Here is a 20222-nt window from a genome sequence, read left to right as displayed (position 1 = left end):
ACCAGGAACTACTTGAAAACACCTGCCCAAACTCAGCTCTGATTAAACAGCTCAACAAACAACCAGCTAAGTTAGGCACTGATGTTTCCTCGCAACGGGATCCAAATAATAGCAATATTATTATTGATGAGGAGGTCGCGGGTGTGGACACCAATATGAATAACCCCACCCCTCCAGCTGAGCGAAAACGGCTAAAACCCAAAAAAAAGGTCAAGAAATCCACTAAAACCTGTTCTCCTTCAGCTACTCTCTGGGAGAACCTAGAAGAAGAACTGAACTCCATGCAGTCCTCACTAGATAAGGATTGCTCTCACTTGGAGAAAATTATGATCCTCAGGTCCATGATGGAATGCTGCCTTCGCTTTGAAGGAAGTAGAGTAACCAAGCCAGCTGCCCAAAAAGTTACAGGCTGCTGGGGTACCCTCGAGAAAATGTTACATGACCTAATACTACAGAATGAACAACTAATTGCAATCAATGAACAACTGAGGGAAACAAATTATACTTTGACAAAGGCCCTCAGCAGTCCAGCTTGGACCAGCCATAGCACTCAGAACTCTTTCCTCCCAGATCTGACAGCACAATCAAACCGCCAGACACGACCAGCACTTCTCCCTACACCTATCCCAGAATCAACCTATGCTGCTATGGTACAGCGGCCAAAAATTAATGCCCATCCTCCCAATCACACTGACTGCCACCTTATGGACAGTGAACCGAATATCACAGTTAATGATTATCACCAGACCAAGAACCGGGAACCAAGTGAAATGCCACAGCGCCCCCGGTCCTATTCAGATGCGCAGAGGATCCAACCAATGGCAGATAAGCTATTTGCCCCTCCCAACACCAGACAGAATAGAGAACAAAACCTAGTCATCCTTCGTGCGACCCAAGAGGGTTGCTTTACTTCAAGCGAGGCTGTCAAGGAGGTTGTTACTACCAACTTGAAACCTCAAATGAAAACCATAAAAATTAAAAGCCTCAGAAAAATCCGTAATTCTGGAATCATCATTGAGACTGCTTCCAAAAAAGATGCAGAAAACATTATTCAAATCCCACAGATAAATGAACTGGGTCTTAGCGCTGAGATACCCAAACCAAAAGGCCCATCAATTGTAATCTTCGATGTCGAAAAAGGAATTTCCAAAGATGACCTCCTTGAGGAAATATATGACAGGAACCTTGCTGATCATATCACTAGACATGAAATTCAAAGTGAACTTAAAGTCAAGTACTCCACCAAATCCAGATCGGGTACTTGTTGCAACTGGGTAGTCGAACTCTCCCCGAAGATATGGCAAATATTATTCCAACAACAACGAATATTTATTGGCTGGAGCTCTTGCCGGTTCAAGGAGCACATACCTACCATCAAGTGCTTTAAATGTCTCCGATTTGGACACACATCCCATGTCTGTGCCCGACAAGACTTCACCTGTGGCCACTGTGCTGAACGCGGACACACCTACAACAATTGTCCAAACAAACATCGAGCCCCTAACTGCGCCAATTGCAAAGCAGCAAAAATGGATCCCAATCACTCCGTCCGGGATGTCAAATGTCCAATCTATTTAAGGGTATTGAGAACCATCCATAACAAAACCGACTATGGCTGTACACCATAATCGCCATTCCACCAACGTCCTCAAAATTCTCCAACTGAATGCCCAAAGAGCTAGAAATGTTGTCGAACAAATTAGAATGAAAATGGATGAAGAAGAAATTGATATCCTTTGCGTTCAAGAGCCCTACACCCACAAGGGACGGGTACAGGGCTACCCTCGCGCTTATAGGATCATTGAGACAACCACAGATACTCCATGGGCAGCCATCATTATTAGGAATACAACAATTACAGTCACAAAGATCGACTCCTTATGCACCCCCTTTGGTGTTTGTGCACACATTATCTGCCAACAAGGCTCTCTGCACGTAGTCTCGTTGTACTGCCGACCACGAACTGATATCGCAACATATATTGAATATCTCCAGTCAGTCATAACCCTCTTACCTTCCAGCAAAATCCTAGTAACGATGGATGCCAATTGTAGATCTCGCTTGTGGCATAGCCGTGTGGATGGCCACATAGTTTCCCAGAATGGACAGCAATTAGAAGATTTCCTTTCATCTTCCCCATTTGAAGTCCTTAACAAACCACATCACCTTTCTACCTTCAGCAATACCCTGTGGGAAAGCAACATTGACGTTACGCTCGCCACACGGTCCATAGCACAAAAGTTCTCATCATGGATGGTTCATGAGGCCTGGACCACCTCAGACCACAGGGCCATCTCCTTCCATCTATCTAGACAACTTGATAGTACTCCTCCCACCTACCACGATATCATCAGATACTCCACCAAAACAGCTGACTGGAATGCCTTCAAGGACAATATAAAATCAAAGCTACAAATGGATACATCCCAACTAAACCATCTTGATCCACAGGAGCACCTCTCCCTCCTAACAAGCACACTCCAACAAGCATGTGAGAGAACTATGAAAAAACGTCAGAAGCACCTAAAGGCTGTCCCTTGGTGGTGCAGGGAACTAGAAAACCTAAGGCGGCAAGTCCACACTGCCCGAAAAGCCTTCCAGAGAGCGAGGCACTCCTGGCCTCCTGCTGAGGTCCAGGCTCTACGGGAAGCATATAGAAGAAATCGTAACGACTACACAAGCCTCATTCGGCAGAAAAAGAAAGTGTCTTGGCAGAACCTTGTGACAACCACTGGTAACGCAGATCCTTGGGGGGTCGTTTATCGCATTGTTATGAACAAGCTGCCCAGGGGAGAGATGTTAAATGCAACCCTGACTCCTGATGGCAATCCAACACACACATGGGCTGAATCCATGAATAATATTCTGAATGCCCTACTTCAGACAGATGAGAGTCCCCTCAACGATGAACAAAAGCAAATTAAACAAGACAACCAGGCCTTCTCCAACAATAAAATAGAACCTCCTTTCACCTCTGAGGAAATGAACAAAGCACTTGACAGAACAAAAATGAATAAATGCCCTGGTCATGATAATATTGAGGTTGAGGTCATCAAGAAAGCAGCAACACATCTCCCAAACCACCTATTAGCACTATTCAACAAATGCCTTGCGAAAGGAATTTTCCCTGATTCTTGGAAACAGGCAGTGCTTCGACTCATCCTAAAAGGTCCAGATAAAGATCCTACTCTACCCAAATCTTACCGCCCCATTGCTCTTCTCCCGGTCTTGGGAAAGGTAATGGAGCGGCTGCTTCAATCCAGATTATCCACCTACTACCAGACAGCCAACTTAGACTCTCCAAAGCAGTATGGCTTTAAGCCAGGATGCTCCACTGAAGATGCTATGAACAATCTGCTCAACACAGCAAACTCAACCACAGAAAAATATCTACTGGCTATTTCCATTGACTTTGCTGGTGCCTTCGATTCCATCTGGTGGCCCAGCATTGTCAGGAGATTACGTCAAATCAATATTCCACTCAACCTCTACCGCTGTCTCCAGAACTACCTCTTCAACCGCTCAGTCACTGTTCAAACAAATTTTCAGAAAACCTCCCGACCAGTTGTTAGAGGGTGTCCACAGGGCTCGGTTCTTGGGCCCTACTTCTGGAACTTGATACTAGATGAATTTCTTCTTATGGATTTGGGTCCTGTGGACTGCATGGCCTATGCAGATGACCTCATCCTCCTTATCAAAGCTGATTCTAGAACTCAGCTTGAGCAAATTGCCTCCCCTGCCTTAACGATCCTCCAAAATTGGGCAAACAACCACAAGTTAGTCATCTCTGGGGAAAAAACGAAGACAATCCTCCTCAAAGGATCCTTGGACATAAGAAGACCACCCCAAATTAAAATCTCTGGGCAGACATTGCAACTCAAAACAGAACTAAAATATCTAGGAGTAACCTTTGACTCCCGATTAACATTCTTACCTCATCTTAATTACCTCTCCAATAAAATACGTCGTTATACTGCCATGATCGTAAGAATTAGCAGAGCAGACTGGGGTTTGAAGAGGAGGACTCTCATGCTACTTTATAAAACCATCTTCTTACCAGCTGTGTGCTATGGTGCAGCCATATGGTTCCCTCGTGCCATCATTGCACGTAATAAAGCAAAGCTACATACAATTCAACGCAATATCCTACTCACTGTGACTAGAGCATGCCGCACAGTCAGTAATCCTGCCCTGCAGGTCTTAGCAGGCACTCTTCCTCTGGACCTGGAGGTTATTCGTCGCGGCCTTGCATACCGCATAAAGAGAGGAATTGCCACCACCATTCTGGATATAACACTCGATCTAGCTAATGATCCAAAAATCGAAATGAAACAGATTTACACTAAGCTCTTCCAGCATTGGCAAAGATCTTGGGAGCAAACAACCAAAGGTGAAACAACTAAAAGATTTCTTCCACAAGTTATGATAACTGCACCAAAACCTCCTCCGTGGTACTCACCAGGCCTTCACGTCTCGTTCTTCCTCACTGGTCATGGATCGTTTCGGGCCAAGCTGCATGCCCTGGGTCTCACCGATTCTCCTCTCTGCACATGCGGTGACAATGAAGACTGGATTCACCTCATGTATAATTGCCCTCTTTATGATTTACCCAGAAGTCTCCTAATTACCAAAACTGGAAATATACCCAGTGGGCAGGAACACCTCTACATAATTGACGAAACCAACTACAAAGCCTTCACTACTTTTGCCCAGACTGTATTTGAAATGCGTCAAATTCACCTACAGCAAACTGTTCAACGCACCCCCATCTTATAATGAACCCAAAACTCAATTCACAGAACATATCCTGAATGGAATCAAAGAAAACACAAACAGAATATTGATCTTTGTCATGACCTAACAGGAATCTCTCGACGTTCACAAAGGAAGCTATCTGACAAACCCACGAACCCAAAAAGGACTTTTCTACAATAGCCACAAGAACTCCAAGCAATCCTTGAGTTTCATGAATCCATGTGCCTCCTCTCATCCCCTAAGAGAAGATTATCCAAGTCCCAGTGTGGGACACTGCCCATTGCCTACAAGTCACCCTTGGATGAAGAAGATTAAATTGTTGACCCTGGGCCCCCTGCCCATTGTGGGACCCACTCACTTGCTGGCACCTCTTCTCTTCAAGGTGTATGACAATATCTGATTTTCCTACTTGTGCAGGAACTCATATAAATACTCCTCTGGGAGTGGGGCTGGCATTTGACTTTCAAATGCAGGATCATGCTATTAGGCAATCTGACTTTGTGGGTCACTTGACCTCACAACCTTTTCTCTTCTTCCTGAGGTAGGGTGGGCTCCCCCCAGGGGGGAGCCCACCCTACCTCACCCTCTCTCTTCTGCTTACCTTCTTTCTTCTCCTCAATCTCTCACCCCTTCTCCTATTTCAAAAAAAAAAAAAAAATTTTTTTTTTTTTATTTATTTTTTTATTTTTATTTATTTTATTTTATTTATTATTATTTTTTTTTTATTAATTTTTTTTTTTTTATTATTATTATTTTTATTTTTTTATATTATTTATTATTATTCTTTTTTATTTTATTTTATTTATTTTTTTTTTTCTCGGCCCTCCCTGGGAAGCTCAGGCTAACCCCAGGGTCGGCCAGCCAGAGTTCTCTTTCCACATACCTGGTCCGGCTCCCAGTGCCAGTGACGGTAACTAGCAGTCTGTGGTGTTCCACAGACCCTAGGCTAAGCGGCCAGATGAACAACATAACCCGCACTAAGCAAACATGAACATACACTAACATATGATATCTGGCCTTGACAGTACTGTACTGTCTTACTTCACAAGAGATTCAAATGCGGAGTTGTGCGAAAGCACCGGTGCCGCTTGTCAAAAAACACTATGTCACTATGTCACTATGAACAGGAACAGTGGTTGTCAACTTAACCCCATCACAGAAGCAGTAATTCTGTCCATAGACAAACGCTGGCCACGTCACCACCATACGTCACAGCCACAAACATCAACAAACAATTAACCACGTGCCTCACGCACCATCCTGGCAGTGCATCTCTATTCCAACTGCCATTCAAAGTATTTTAATCTGATGAAGGCTGCCACCCAGCCGAAAGCTAATTCATTTATCATAGTTTTAATGCTCTGTGTAACAAAAATAAAATAAATTATGAATCCAGAGCACGCAGGCGTGTTTTATTACAGACTAGAGTTTATATATATTGGGGTGGCCATCGATTCCGCGAACATGTGGCTATCATCAAATGCTACAACTGCTGCAAGTTCGGACACACTTCGCACACATGCTCCCAGGCTGTGCGAACCTGCGGCCACTGCGCTGGCAAGGGCCACAACTTCACCGACTGCCCAAATAAGAGCACAGACACCGTTTGTGCTAACTGCAAAAGTCAGAAAATGGATGCCTCCCATTCCCTCAGAGACAGCATGTGTCCCATATACCAAAAATACAAGAGCTTGACCCAATCCAGAACAGATTATGGCACCATAAACAATTCAACACTAAAGTATTCAAATTCTTCCAGCTAAACGCTCATAGAACCAGGGCAGTGGCCGACCAGGTCAGGATGAAAGCCGACGACGAAAATATAGATATCATCATACTCCAAGAACCATACGCAGCCGCCAATCAAGTAAGGGGATACCCCCTACAATACAAGATCATACAGCCTGAAAATGAAATCCCCTGGGCCGCTATTGTGGTCAGAACCCAGATACCAGGATCACTCACCTCTGCACGGCCTGGGCAGTCTGTGCACATCTTATCTCAGCACTGGGAGCCTTCTACGTCGTAGCCCTTTATTGCCGCCCTGGAGAGGACATAACGATGGCTACAAGGTACCTAGAACATGTAACAAATATCCTCCCTGACCAGAAACTAATAATAGGAGCGGAAGTGAACTGCAGGTCACCAGCTTGGTACAGCCATACCCCGGACAGGCAGGGGACAAGGAATGGGCAGCGCCTGGAGGAATTCCTGGCAACATCAACGATAACAGTGCTAAACCAACCTAATCAACTACTGACTTACTGCAACCTACGATGGGAATCAACCATCGATGTCTCCCTAGCCACTAGGAACATTGCTGGCAATATAACAGACTGAATGGTTCAGGATGCCTGGACAACGTCCGACCACAGGGTCCTGACCTTCCAACTTAACAGAGACCATCAGAGACAATATCCTGAGAGAAAAATGCTGCAGAGATATGCATTGAACACTGCAAACTGGAACCAATTCAGAGATACCCTAATAGCAGAAAAAGATACACAGCAAGCTGCAATTCAAACAAACCAAGACCCTGACCAACTCCAAAAAACAGTCAGCGATTATTACTAAAGCAGCGAATGCTGCCATAAAACGAAGAAAACCTGCCTCAGGCACTGTACCATGGTGGAGTCCGGAGCTCCAGAGGCTCCGAAGGGAAGTCCAGGACAAACGGAAAGCATTCCAGAGAGCCAGACGCTCCTGGCCTGCCCCTGAAGTGGATGCACTGCGGGAAATCTATAAAGAGGCCAGAAACCAGTATACCTCGCTCATACGCAGAAGTAAACAATTCTCGTGGGAAAATCTGGTCGCAACCACTGGCAACACTGACCCCTGGGGGGTGGTCTACAAAGTAACCACTAATAAACTCCCCAGGGGTGAGGTAATTTCAACCACCATAACACCACAGGGAGATGCTACCAATTCTTGGGAGGCATCTGTTAACAATATTTTGGACGCAACCTTCCACCCTCACGTAGACCCACAGACAGCCCAACAAATCAAGATGTGCACAGAGAATGACGACTACCGAACAGAAGACAGGGAACCGGATTTCACAATAGAGGAATTACAAGCGGCTGCACACCTTATTAAAAGTAAGACATGTCCGGGTTCGGACCTCTTGGAGCTGGAAATCATCAGGAAGGTGGTGGAGATAGCCCCTGACATGCTACTGAACCTCTGAAATCTATGTCTCCAAACTGGGACCTATCCGAAGGACTGGAAAAAAGCAAATATTAAACTCAATAATTAAAAACCCGACAAAACTACCAGACCAACCAACTTCCTACAGACCAATAGCCCTACTAACAGTCTGCAGTAAACTCTTGGAACGACTCCTGTTAACCAGAATACAGGCTCACTACTTACAGGCAAACCACAAGGCTCCGTCCCCAAACCAGCACGGCTTTAGACCGGGAACGTCGACTGTAGATGACCTGAAGAACGTCCTTGCACGTGCAGCTGCCACAGAAAACAAATATTTCCTGGCTACCTCTATCGACTTTGCTGGGGCATTCGACATCCTTTGGTGGCCGAGCGTCCTGGCCCGGCTCCGGGAGAGTGGGATGCCGGGCAACCTCTATCGAGTAATCGAAAGCTACCTCTCCAGTAGACTCATCATGGTGAATGCTCCATATAAAATACTCACCAGAAAAATCTACAGAGGCTGTCCACAAGGCTCCGTTTTAGGACCTACGTTATGGAACATCGTCTTGGATGAATTACTAAATACAAATATTGGAGAGGCGTCTTCACAAGCCTTTGCAGACGAACTCATCCTGATGACAGAGGGAAACAGCAGAATCCAGCTGGAAAGAAAGGCAAATCATGCCCTTAAAATCCTACAAGAGTGGACCAATATCCACTTCCTTAGGATCTCTGCAACCAACACGGACTCCATTCTCCTCAAGGGTTCCCTAGACTACAGGAGACCCCCACAGATTAAGATTGATGGTATCACATTACGACTGTCCAAGGAACTTAGATACCTGGGAGTGATACTGGACCCCACTCTCTCCTTCCAGGCACACTTGAAATACATCCGTAAGAAGATACGGGGCTATACAGCCCTTGTTACCAGAGTCGCAAAAAGGGACTGGGGATTGAAAAAGAAGACCCTCAAGTTGTTTTACAAAGCCTCCTTCCTGCCGATAGCTACCTATGCTTCCGGAGCATGTACCCCAAAGTCACCATGGCTGTAAATCGCAGAATCTTCGACTCTATCCATAGAGCCATGCTGCTCGCTATAACCCGGGCCTGCAGACCAGTTAGCACCCACGCGCTGCAGGCAGGAAACCTACCTTTAGACCTCGAAGTAGCTAAATGTGGAGTATTATATGAACTCTCCAAGGGAAGAGCCTGCACCTTCGCCGGCTTCGACGCAGATCCTACCACAAACCGTTTGACAGAGAAAAAGAGACTTACAAATCATCTCATGCAAACCTGGCAAACCAGATGGGAGAATTCCCCAAAGGGAGAAGTCCCCAAACGATTCTTCCCCAACGTTGGAAAACTATCCAATGGCTCCAGCATGGTCACGCCGGGACTCCACGCGACCTTCCTTCTAACAGGACATGGTGCCTTTAAGGCTAAATTACAGCCCTGGGCATTACAGATGACCCTACTTGCTGCTGTGGAGAGCTGGCACCACCTCACGCATGAATGCCAGCTTTATGATGACCTCCGCTGTCAGCTCATCACCCGGATCACTTTTTTGCCCAGAGATAGAGAACAACACCTATTGGACGGAAGGCAGGAATATATTGCCTTCTCAAAGTTCGCTGAAGCCTTGTACAGAAGACGGGACCTGAATGCACATTAGCCACACAATGGCTAGAAGCCAAAATGTGAATAACACCAAAGAGGACCTACCAAGCAACCATGAAGATAGACAAAAAATCTGAATGAAGGACGAATAGCAGCTGTTCTGGCGGCCTGAGCCAGGCACTAGCCCGGCTCTCCTTTAATACCCCTTCCTGGCAGGAGGAGGACGAGATGACCAGTGGCCTCGCCCCCCTGCTACCCCACCTTTCTTTCTGGTGAGGCATGGACATGCCTCACTGACAACCTGGGGGAATCTCTTCTGTGTCCCCCATACTTCTGCATTTCCCCCCAACCTTCTTCCTCCCCTCCCCCACTCTATCTGTACACAACGCGAGCACCCTACACACTAAATTTAATCTATCCCAAAAATAATCTTCGCCCAGTCTCGCCTAATTATCCTCCGCACTGCCCTACTCCTGCCATATGAATGCATGCACACGTGCTGTATGCAAACATCCAAAGTAATTCCAATTGCATAGTTGCGTATATATTATGTATCACTGTTGTGTATATATGTGTATGTGTACATAGGTTTTTTTTTTTTTTTTTTTTTAGATCCTAGCTGCCGAAATCTCAGGAAATTAAGCGGCAGGACCTGCCAGAGTAAATCTTAGTCTACTGGTGTTTCCTGGTCTACCTCCACGGGGCGAAGGTGGGGCAACACTGGGCTCCAACAGGGTTCCAGAGGCTAAATGACCAGATGAACAACGGTACACGACATTACACAGGTACAATACCCACACACTTTTAAACCTCTGGCATTCCCAGGAAACTGGTACACCCACAAAGAAAGCAACGCAGAGATGGGGGAACCCCTGGTGCCGCATGACAACAATATACCTTACACAACCGATATTATATATATATTTTTAAGGTCTTAGCCGCTGAAATCTCAGGAAAGTAGGCAGCAGAATCTGCCGGAATACTTACTTAAAATGCTGGTGTAGCTGGTCTGCCTCCACGGGCAAAGTGTGGGCCTCAAAGAAACAACAGTACATGACACTACACATTTACAATACCCATACACTTAAATCTCTGGCCTTTCCAGTGAACTGGTTCACCTACACTGAAAGCAACGCGGAGATGGGGGGAACCCCTGGTGCCGTTTGACATCAACATACTTTACCAAAACATCATTACTGACCAGGTACACCCTTTCATGGCAACGATCTTCCCCTCTGGCGGTGCCATCTTTCAGCAGAATAATGTGCCATGCCACACGGCCCAGATTGTTTTAGACTGGTTCGCAGAACATGATTACTTTCAGGATTGTCCAGGCCTCCAAATTCCCCAGACATCAATCCCATTGAGTATCTGTGGTTTGTGTTGGAACAGCAACTCGGATCTGCGGCGTCTCAACAACGTACCTGCTGGTACCAGATATCAAAAACACATTTATAAATCTCGTAGCATCCAGGCCTCACCAAGTACGAGCTGTTTTGGCTGCACGTGGAGGACCAACATCATATAAGGTAGGTGGTCATAATGTTTTGGCTCATTGGTGTATATTAGGTACAGACTCACATCTGGTGAGTATGGGCTTGCCACACCCAGGGTTCTGAGTTGGATATCATCATTCATTTCTTTCTTGTTTATTTCCTTCTAATTATGACTCTTTCTCAGGTTAATTCAGAATTTCTTTTTTTTTCCTTTGGCTGGTGCAGCAAAAGCTTCAGGTTTCCTTTACGTATGGATAATAATATCTGTAAATTGCATTGTTTTGCTATTTTCTGGTTGAAAAACTGTTTCCGGGGAAAAAAAAAAACACATGCTATCTTCGTCAGTGAACAACTAACTCAAGCCACTGAAAAGATGTGGCTGGTTAGTTGATCAAAGCAGTCAAATTTCTCACGTCATTCAAACTCAGGTCTTTTCTACCAGGTGGAGAAGAGAGAAAGGATGGCAATTCTACCAACTGTTCTACCCACGTGGGCTGCAACCATGAAAATGCAAACTTCTCGGTAGATGAGTTGGCCTATGGCTCGGATTTGAATCCCGTTGATGACCGAGGAACTTTAGTGGGCTTTTTTCACTCTGTGGCTGAGTTAGTCGGTCTCATGCATGGACAGCACGGTTTTCCTCCCAGAAACTGGGGTTTTTCGTCCATCAAAACAGACAAATCGACTATAGAACACAAGCAATTAATAGACATGAGAAACATAGCAGATGAATTTAATCATTTGGATGGCCAAAACGTATTTTTTCCCCCACGGTTTTATTTTTGGTGTTCATGGGTGCATAATATGCTCCTATGATTGTCTGGCCTTTCTTGCAGTAATCCATCAACAACACTCCATTGACTTCCCAAAAAAACTGATGCCATCAATTTAACCGAAGGAATCGCCTTGTTGTTTTCACTGTTTGGACTGCTTTTTTGTGTCTTGCTGAAAGTAAGGGACCAACATCTCATCCATGGTCAATTCTTGCAAGAGAATTTGCTGGAACTGCTTGAAAACGATCCAAATTTTCACTTGACTAGACTTGTGCATTTTGATCTAATGTAAACAAATTTGCCTTCGTGCTGACACCTTTTTAATAACAAACTCCTTGGGTATCTCATCTGAATACATGTGGTACACAGATTCAGATGAGATACCCAAGATACTGACAATTAGCATTACTTAATTCTTTTCAGCATTTCGTGTATACAGCCTAGTCCGACATAGTAATGAATATTTCCCCAAAACGCCAAACGTAAGGTGTCTGTTGTATTGGGTGATTTTTTCCTGTGAAAAATTAGTTTGAAAATGTTGGGTTGTTTAGTAAATATAATTCGATTGATGAGGTGAGTGGTCTTTATCTTTTTAGCATTTCTGTTGACAAGCAACTGCAATTTTCAGGGTGAAACCAGTGATTATTCGATTGCTTGATTTACTTTCCGTTGGTTTAGGGTAGTTGTCTCTTCAATTGGGTGATTTATTCCTGTAAATATTAGTGCGAAATTGTTGGATCGTTCAGAAAGTAATTCGATCGACAAGGTGAGTGATTGCTGTCCTTTTGGCATTTCTGTTGCGGGCATCAGCAATTCTCAGTTTTATTGCTCGTGAAATCGTCCGGGCATCAGGATCCCCTATCCCCCGTCTACTAATGTACGGGCAAGAAGAATCAGTGGTTGCATGTAGTGTGAATTTTTGTTACTTTAAAAAAAAAATTGCCGTTTTCCCTTTATTTCAGTTCCACTTTTGCGATGTCTGCGGACATTGCGATCCCCGAATAACGTGCATTTTCTATTTAAAAAATTGCCATTTCCAGCTCATTCTATTTTTAAAAATTGTTGATTTGCCATTCATTTCTATCGTGAAGCACGAATTATTGAAGAGGATTCCATCCTGCAGTGGGTTGATAATGGCTGAACTTACCGTTTTGCCTTTTAATTCTTTTCAACCAATCTCATTGTTGATTCGTAAAATATAGCATAGAAAAACGTGCATGTCTGTTTTATTTTTAATAATCGTTCATTTGCTCTTCCTTCTTTCACGAAATTTTAAATTACCTTCCCCGTTTTCTTTTCAGGTCTATCCGACTTATTCAAATGTCACGTGACATTTCGTGATCCCGAAAAACATTTATTTTTGTAACTAATTTAATTTATCCTTTGTTTCCAGCTGCCATATTTGTTGTGCCACATGCCATCCGCCGGGCAAGAGGTGGCAATGAGTGGGCGGAGTCAAACCCGACAATCACTGCCGTGTCCGCGAGTGTGGAGGCTGAACCAAGTACTAAATATTAGCCGGTTTATCGAATGGTTAAAACAATTTAAATGTAGATGAGAAGTTCCCAAACTCTTCACGGCACCCTTATTGTCCCAGTAATTTTTTTTTTTTTTTACAGCACCCTAGGCCAAAAGAAATACCTAACAGTGGTTTGACCTTTTCAATTTTATTCTTTACATAGAGGTCACCACAAAATTAAAAAGATACGGTACAATGGATACCATACACCCTTTTATAATGAAAGAAATGTATAAATTTCAAAAAAACTTGAACCAAAATTCAACCAGGGTTCCACAGCACCACAGTTGAAAACCACTGATTTAGATATTTCTAGATCACAGCTCCCACTTGCTTTTATTTAGTGAACTGTCCACAAGAAAGTCAAACATGTTTTGGCATTTATAACTCCAATATCAAAATTATCTGAATTTTGATATTGGATTGCAAATAAGAAAGATATTTGTATTAGCAAAGCTTATCTCTTAGTAACATCATGGAATATATGTCATAGCATCTTTACAGTTTATGAAATTTTGCAACAAGAAGTATTTAACTACTTTCAAAGCTGGAGTTGCCCCAGCGAGGTACTCAGAGAGCCAGTGTTGAAGCGGTGGTGGTGGGAGGCACTTGTGCAGTCTTGCACAGCCCTCACCTGCCAATTGCTTTTCCTCCAAGAATTTAATTGCTTCTCCAGGAAGAAGTCAGTCACTTCTCTCACCCTTGTCATTCACAACTGGAAAGACTCAAATAGACATTTTCATTAGTTCCTCAGTTTTAGTCCAAGCCAGGGTACTAGAAACTTTTTTCAGTTACCATAAAGCTCTATTTGAGATACTTCATCCTAAGTGTCTGGCACTCAGTAGTTGACCGATTTATTTCTACTGTTCAGGCCTGATTTTAGAGGGCACTACCCCAGTCAAATCTTTATTTTTTAAAGCTTTTTTTTTTTTTTAAAAAAGCACACTAATATCAAATTCCAGATTCAATTTTTGCCATTGAAACTGACCAAAAAAGCAAGGGTTTATGCCATGAAAAATGGGGCCCCAGAAAATATATTCAAGTGGCAAAAAAGGGCCAAAAGTTCCCACAGCTAAAGTAGATGAATTTGCTGGTGTTTCAGAAAAAACAGTAACTGTTTTTAAGGAATAGTGCAAATCTAAATCAGCTGCAGAATTGGTCAAAAGTCTGTGCTAATTATCATGATCGGCATGGAACTTTGCACTGATTACGATCACTTATGACCAAGTTTTGCCTATTCTCTAATGATGATAGGCACAGGGTTCATCATAGAAGCAATGGGAAATTTTATCCAGTGGTATAAAAACTGGTGATGGGCCAGTGATGCTTTGGGGATGTTTCAACAAACATGAACTAGGTCCATCTGCTTAAAAGTATGAACCAAAATGACAGGATAGTTACAAAATCTGGATGATCAGGTTGTGCCATTTGAAGGGCCACTGATGATTTTGATACTTTTCTCAGAATTAGTTGTCCAGTTTGTAGGACCTGTACAGTTTAAAAGTGGCTGGTGTAACACAATGGAATGATAGGTTGCTATTTTGAAATGGCAAGTGAAGATACAAGAGCATCCAATAAAACCTGAATGAATAATGGGCTCAACTGTTACTTGCTTTTTATTTTATTAAGGTGAAAGAATATATACTCCCCTTTGTTTTCTAACAAGAATTTAAAAATGTTGTATTCATTTAAAAGTATTTGAATACATACTGATGTCTTTAAAATGTTGAATATTCTTTGTATCTGCTTTAAGTTTTTTTCTTTTCTTACATAGATAAGAAAAGCTATTGAATTTTTTTTCTTTAGGAAAGGTCACCCCATGCAAAATAGCATGGAATCACTTTCATTACTGCTGTGGTAACTGAAAATTGCAGTTTGTTTCATAAGTGATGCAAATAAGAATTCAACACAATACTCATTTCATTTTGAATGGTACAAATTTTATATTAATTTCCAAATACTACACATTGTTTTCATGCTTGTTTGCACAATATTCATCCCTGTGACATAACTTTAGTGGTGTGGATTACCCTAAACATCACACCAGACTGGTAACCTCAACCATCAAGGAATGCAGTTTATTCCAGTGACTGACAGCATGCACACAAAAACAAACTTCTGGAGGTGTTTTCACCCCAATGGTTTATATTTACTAATCCCTCTCAGCACCTTTTAAACTTCAATAAAGTCTCCTCTGAAGTGCTTGGTTGCAAAGCTCTGCAAGCCCATATCAGTCTCTCATCATGCAGTTGCCCAGCCAATCTCACCATTCAAGTTGTCCATCCTATTTTTTCCCAGTGTGAAAATGAGAAACAAGTGGTCCAAGAAACAAGAGTGACTGCCACTCCTGATGTTACACCAATCTGAAGTATATCCATTAATCACAACCACCTCTGCTTTCTGCCCTGCAGTCACACAGCAATCCATCTTAAGATCTTATAATTCCAACATGTTCAAGCTTATACAGTAACCCCCATGAGGGACCTAGTAAAGGTAAAATGAGTTAAGTTGATGGGGGTACTTTTTCTTCCTGGCCATTTTTTTTTTTTTTTAGGTAGTAGTTGGTGCATCGGCTTCTGTGGCCATAGTGCACCTTCCAAGGTTTTTTGCAGTACTTTGATTCAAGCCCGAGGTGGAATTCGAACCTGCGACCTTTGGGTTGCCAGGCAGGCACCCTGGCCATCTATTTCCGAAATGTATAACTGTAGTTGCTCTCGCCATCAGTGAAGATTGTTCTGAAGCCTAGCCTGATTTTCATCATTAACCATGGTTCACTAACAATTTATAATGACCCTCTTTCTTCTATCATCCTCAAACCTCAGTATTTTTCTTGTGATCCAAATAGGCTCCAGCTTATCCAGCAAGCTCCATTCTGTCCTGTAGCCACCTGGAACTGAACTGAATTTTTAACATTTGGAAAAAATTGATGTGTAGCTGCATTTTTAATGCATGTTATTTTTGGCATCTGATTGAACATTGGATTTATGGTGCAGTTTATCAATTGCAGACTTACAATTGATAAACTGCACCATAAATGATTTTAAGAATTTAATGTATCATCCGTTAACCTGAACAAAAACTCCTTAATTTTCAGTTTTGGAAAAGGGATGATACATTAAATTCTTAAAATCATTTATGGTGCAGTTTATCAATTGTAAGTCTGCATATGCCCTGTTTACTGTCATGGTTTTAGTTCTGCCACAAGAAGCTGAGGTTTCTAAAATGGCACACCTGATGAAGTGTGGATATCCTTATGTTCTATATAGAGTTGAGCTAGAGGCACACAATATTTTGTTAGGTACTCCTTATTGAAACAGCTGTCAACTGCCTACTCACCATCCTAATGGCTGCCAGTTTCATGGAGTTGCTGCTTTTAGGTGTTACAGCAGGGTCTTTAAGTAAATGACCTGGTGAGCCCAATTCATATTTATGTTCATGATTTTTATTCATAGCTCATCCATTTTATGACCGCAGTCAGTCGTGTGAGAGGGAAGAAATGAAAAGGTTGATATAGCAGGAGCACAGTATTAGCTTCTGTACTTATATGCCATTTGTTTACATGTTGCCTTATGGTAACAACAATGCATCTTTAGCCTAAACTTTGCCTATATGCCAATCTTTCATGAGCTCAGACTCATCCTGACTGTACTTTAAGATTTATGTGCATTCCATTTACACAATTTGGGTATTTGATTTATAGTAGTTTGTCTAGCTTTAACTCAGTACATAATTTTCTACATGGGGGAACCCAAATTAGACAGGGGATACCAGGAACCTAAGCTTCACATATGAGACCCTACTGTACAGCATTAACAGGAAGCTGCAGTCATCACTAATGTACCTGTTCACTTACATATGCCAAGTAGTTGTGTATCATAAGGTGCTCTAGATTGTAGGGCATATATTGGCAAAACAGGTTGATCAGCAGACTATTAGAGCTGGGGGATGACTACTGCTATGGCAATTTCACATAGTTCTGCCCTCCATGAACAAACTATTTGTGAACACAGGCTTGACCCCTTGATGTTCAAGGGATTGTGATTGCCTGTTCACAAGATTTGTGCTCACAGGTTTGAATTTTTTTTAACCAATGGCTCCTAATATTAATCATAACAAAGTGGCCCAATATATCTGCAATGAGTGCTAGTACACTGCATACTTTGCTTTTAATGCACATTTCACACAAGATTGCAATACTTTTTCTTTGCCTTCACCACTTCATTGAGCATTGCCATGTCATAGCTAATTCTTTCACATGGCAGCTATGCTATTTAAGCTAATGTGTACCACTCACTGACAAAGAGGCACACTGCCTTGTAAGCTACTTGGAATCTCTTGTTCTGATCACTTTTTTACTTACCAGTAAGCCAATTTTATTTTTTGTTCTAATCACATTTTATTAGTTTCATTTAATGTTTATGTCAATTGCTATAAGACATCTTTGATATGATTTTCAGCACTGAAGGCCTTTTTTTCCCCCCTAATAAATGGATTGGTCTGTTACTGGATTCAAGTTCACATGATCAATTTAGGGTTTGTAAAACAAAAGTATTATTCTATTGCTGGGAAACCAAAAACAAGCAGGCCTAGAAAATGGCTATTTTACCACCACTATTTGAGTTCAATTTCAAAAAGATTGCAGTGACCATTGCAATTTTTTTTGCAATTGAACTCAAGTAGTGGTGGTAAAATAGCCATTTTCTAATGGGAGGCAACAGTAAAAACTCACTAATTTGAATGCACAGTAGGAAGGGATAGCCTAAATTAGCAAGTTTCAATTATAACATATTTATAATAATTAAATTAACTTGTAAGTCCTTTTATAACTTGTGAAAAAAAAAATAGAAATAACAAAAAACCCAGCTCAGCAAGATGTCAATTCACTTAGTATTAGGCCACAAATGGCAGAGAAACTTATGAAACTTTAACATTCAAAATAAAATCAAATAGTTCAAAATCAAGCAGTATACAAAACATTTTTCAAAGAAGTTCATTTTAAACATTAAATTTTTAGTCCTGTCCCACTCATTCTTTTTCAAAGAATATCAAATTTGTTGAGTTAAGTTCTGTTATTTCTTTTTGGATGTAAAAATTTCTCCCAAATCTCAACAAATAGCAAACTTAAGAGGTACTGCGGCAGTTTGTCTTTGTGTAGTTTTCTTCATTTCTAACATCACCTACTGGTTTCTCTCCCTTGAATTGCTGTTGCTATTTCTTCTACCCTCAACCATACATTTGGTCTTAGCTAGTTAGTTTTCACAACTAACTACTTAAGATACAGTTTGCCACTCTTCATCTTTGATTCTATCTAAATCCATAAGAGTTTTATCATCACTTAAGAACTTTGATTACTATTACACTGTCTTAGTCATTCTAATTCACATCCTAACTATAAATAGCATATTTTGTTATAACTTAAAACTGGTCATTGTTTCCCTTTTATCTCATTTACAAAACACCAAATGCTTTTTAATTCTTTCCTTCAATATAAGTATTTGAAACTCAGTTTGTCCCCCTGACCCACAGACTGTATGAGGACTGCAGTACTAGGGGTAAGAAAAGGCACATGACATTGCTTCCTCAACAGCACACACTTGTGACCTTTGCTCTCCTACAGGAGAGCAAAGGTCACCTCAGGATTGTAATATTGGTAATTGGATTCAAATTTGTAACCCTATTTTTGTTCCCCCAACAGCATGTTCTGATGATGGGTACTGGTAAGATACCTGAAACCTTACCATAATGTATAGTAGTTTATGCAAATAGCTTAATAAACTATATTATTAACTTCATGTAGTATTATATTTAATAATCTTGTAGAGGTTTGTCAAATAAGCAGTGAAATTTTATTCAATGATTAAAAAACTTTGAAAATAATGCAAAATAATATATTTGTATGAAAATATATTTTCTTTTTGATGGAATGCTTGCTTGTCTACAAAATTATGGCTGTGTGCCTCTGGAACCCCATTTGGCCATATCTCCATTTAGTGGCCATTTCATAAACTTTTCAGACTTCATATATTTTTCAACATTCGGTAGAGCCTATAAAAAAAATTTTAATTTAAGCATTTTAATTAATATAAGATAAATTTATAATCTTTAAACTTAACCATTCATTTACTCAAACTAGAAATCAATGCTAAATAACTAAAAATATTTTATGATGTGCATAAAGGATCAAATGGGATCCTAATAAGCAGCAAAATCACATTAACTTTCATTCCACCTGCATTCCTGATAATGCTTGCATTTTGCAAACTAGCTTATCTTATCAGAATTTATGCCTATGTGAGGTTCAACATTAGGAGTAAATACACAGCATTTTTTTTGGAGGGGGGGAAGCTAAATGTTACAATGATTCAACCAAAGGTATTGTTAGCCTTGCACACTGGAATTTTTTTTGACTCCTTAAAATTGCAATAAGTGCTATCATCTGAAAGAATGACTACTCACCCATTAATGCACCAAAAGATAAGTTGGCATTAGGAAATTTCCATAAAAATTTTAAGTTCAAGGAATGCTCTGCTGAATATTCTTATGTTTCAATCTTTTATTCTTAATATTAAGATTGTTCAAATGGAATATAGAAATATCAAATGAGGAAAGCTGGTGTGAACTAAACAAGTCTTATTTTGCATGTGTATTACTGTTTACAAAAGGACATTGTACCCTTTATGTGCACTGTATGGTGTAAAAAAAAAAAAAAAACAACCCACTTTGACAACACCAGGTTTATTTCAACAATCAATTACTCTTTGGCCAAAAGCAAATACAGTAAATCCCCGCTATTCGCGGGTGTTACGTTCCTGAGAAATGTCGCGAATACTGAGTTATGGCTCCCATAGTAATAAAGGGGTTCTGTTCCAAAGTATGAAATATATAAGAAAAACTAGTCTAAAATTTTGT

The 20222-nt window shown here is 41.4% G+C and overlaps 1 protein-coding gene across 1 annotated transcript in view; it reads right to left on the bottom strand.

The window, feature by feature from the left end:
- Positions 1-19136: 19136 nt before the first annotated feature.
- LOC150090155 (glutathione S-transferase Mu 1-like) overlaps positions 19137-20222 on the bottom strand; it is a 57908-nt gene continuing 56822 nt past the window's right edge. The window contains exon 7 of the mRNA XM_090368977.1: positions 19137-19358. Within this exon, the coding sequence (XP_090225103.1) occupies positions 19257-19358 (102 nt within the window). The 3' untranslated portion in view covers positions 19137-19256. The remainder of the gene's footprint in view (positions 19359-20222) is intronic.

The sequence above is a fragment of the Mastigoproctus giganteus genome, chromosome 2, assembly GCF_048544385.1.
Source record: "Mastigoproctus giganteus isolate SK-2022 chromosome 2, ASM4854438v1, whole genome shotgun sequence".
NCBI classification, from domain to species: domain Eukaryota; kingdom Metazoa; phylum Arthropoda; class Arachnida; order Uropygi; family Thelyphonidae; genus Mastigoproctus; species Mastigoproctus giganteus.
The sequence above is the reverse complement of the archived record's forward strand: the minus strand, read 5'-3'. Positions and strand labels throughout refer to the sequence as shown.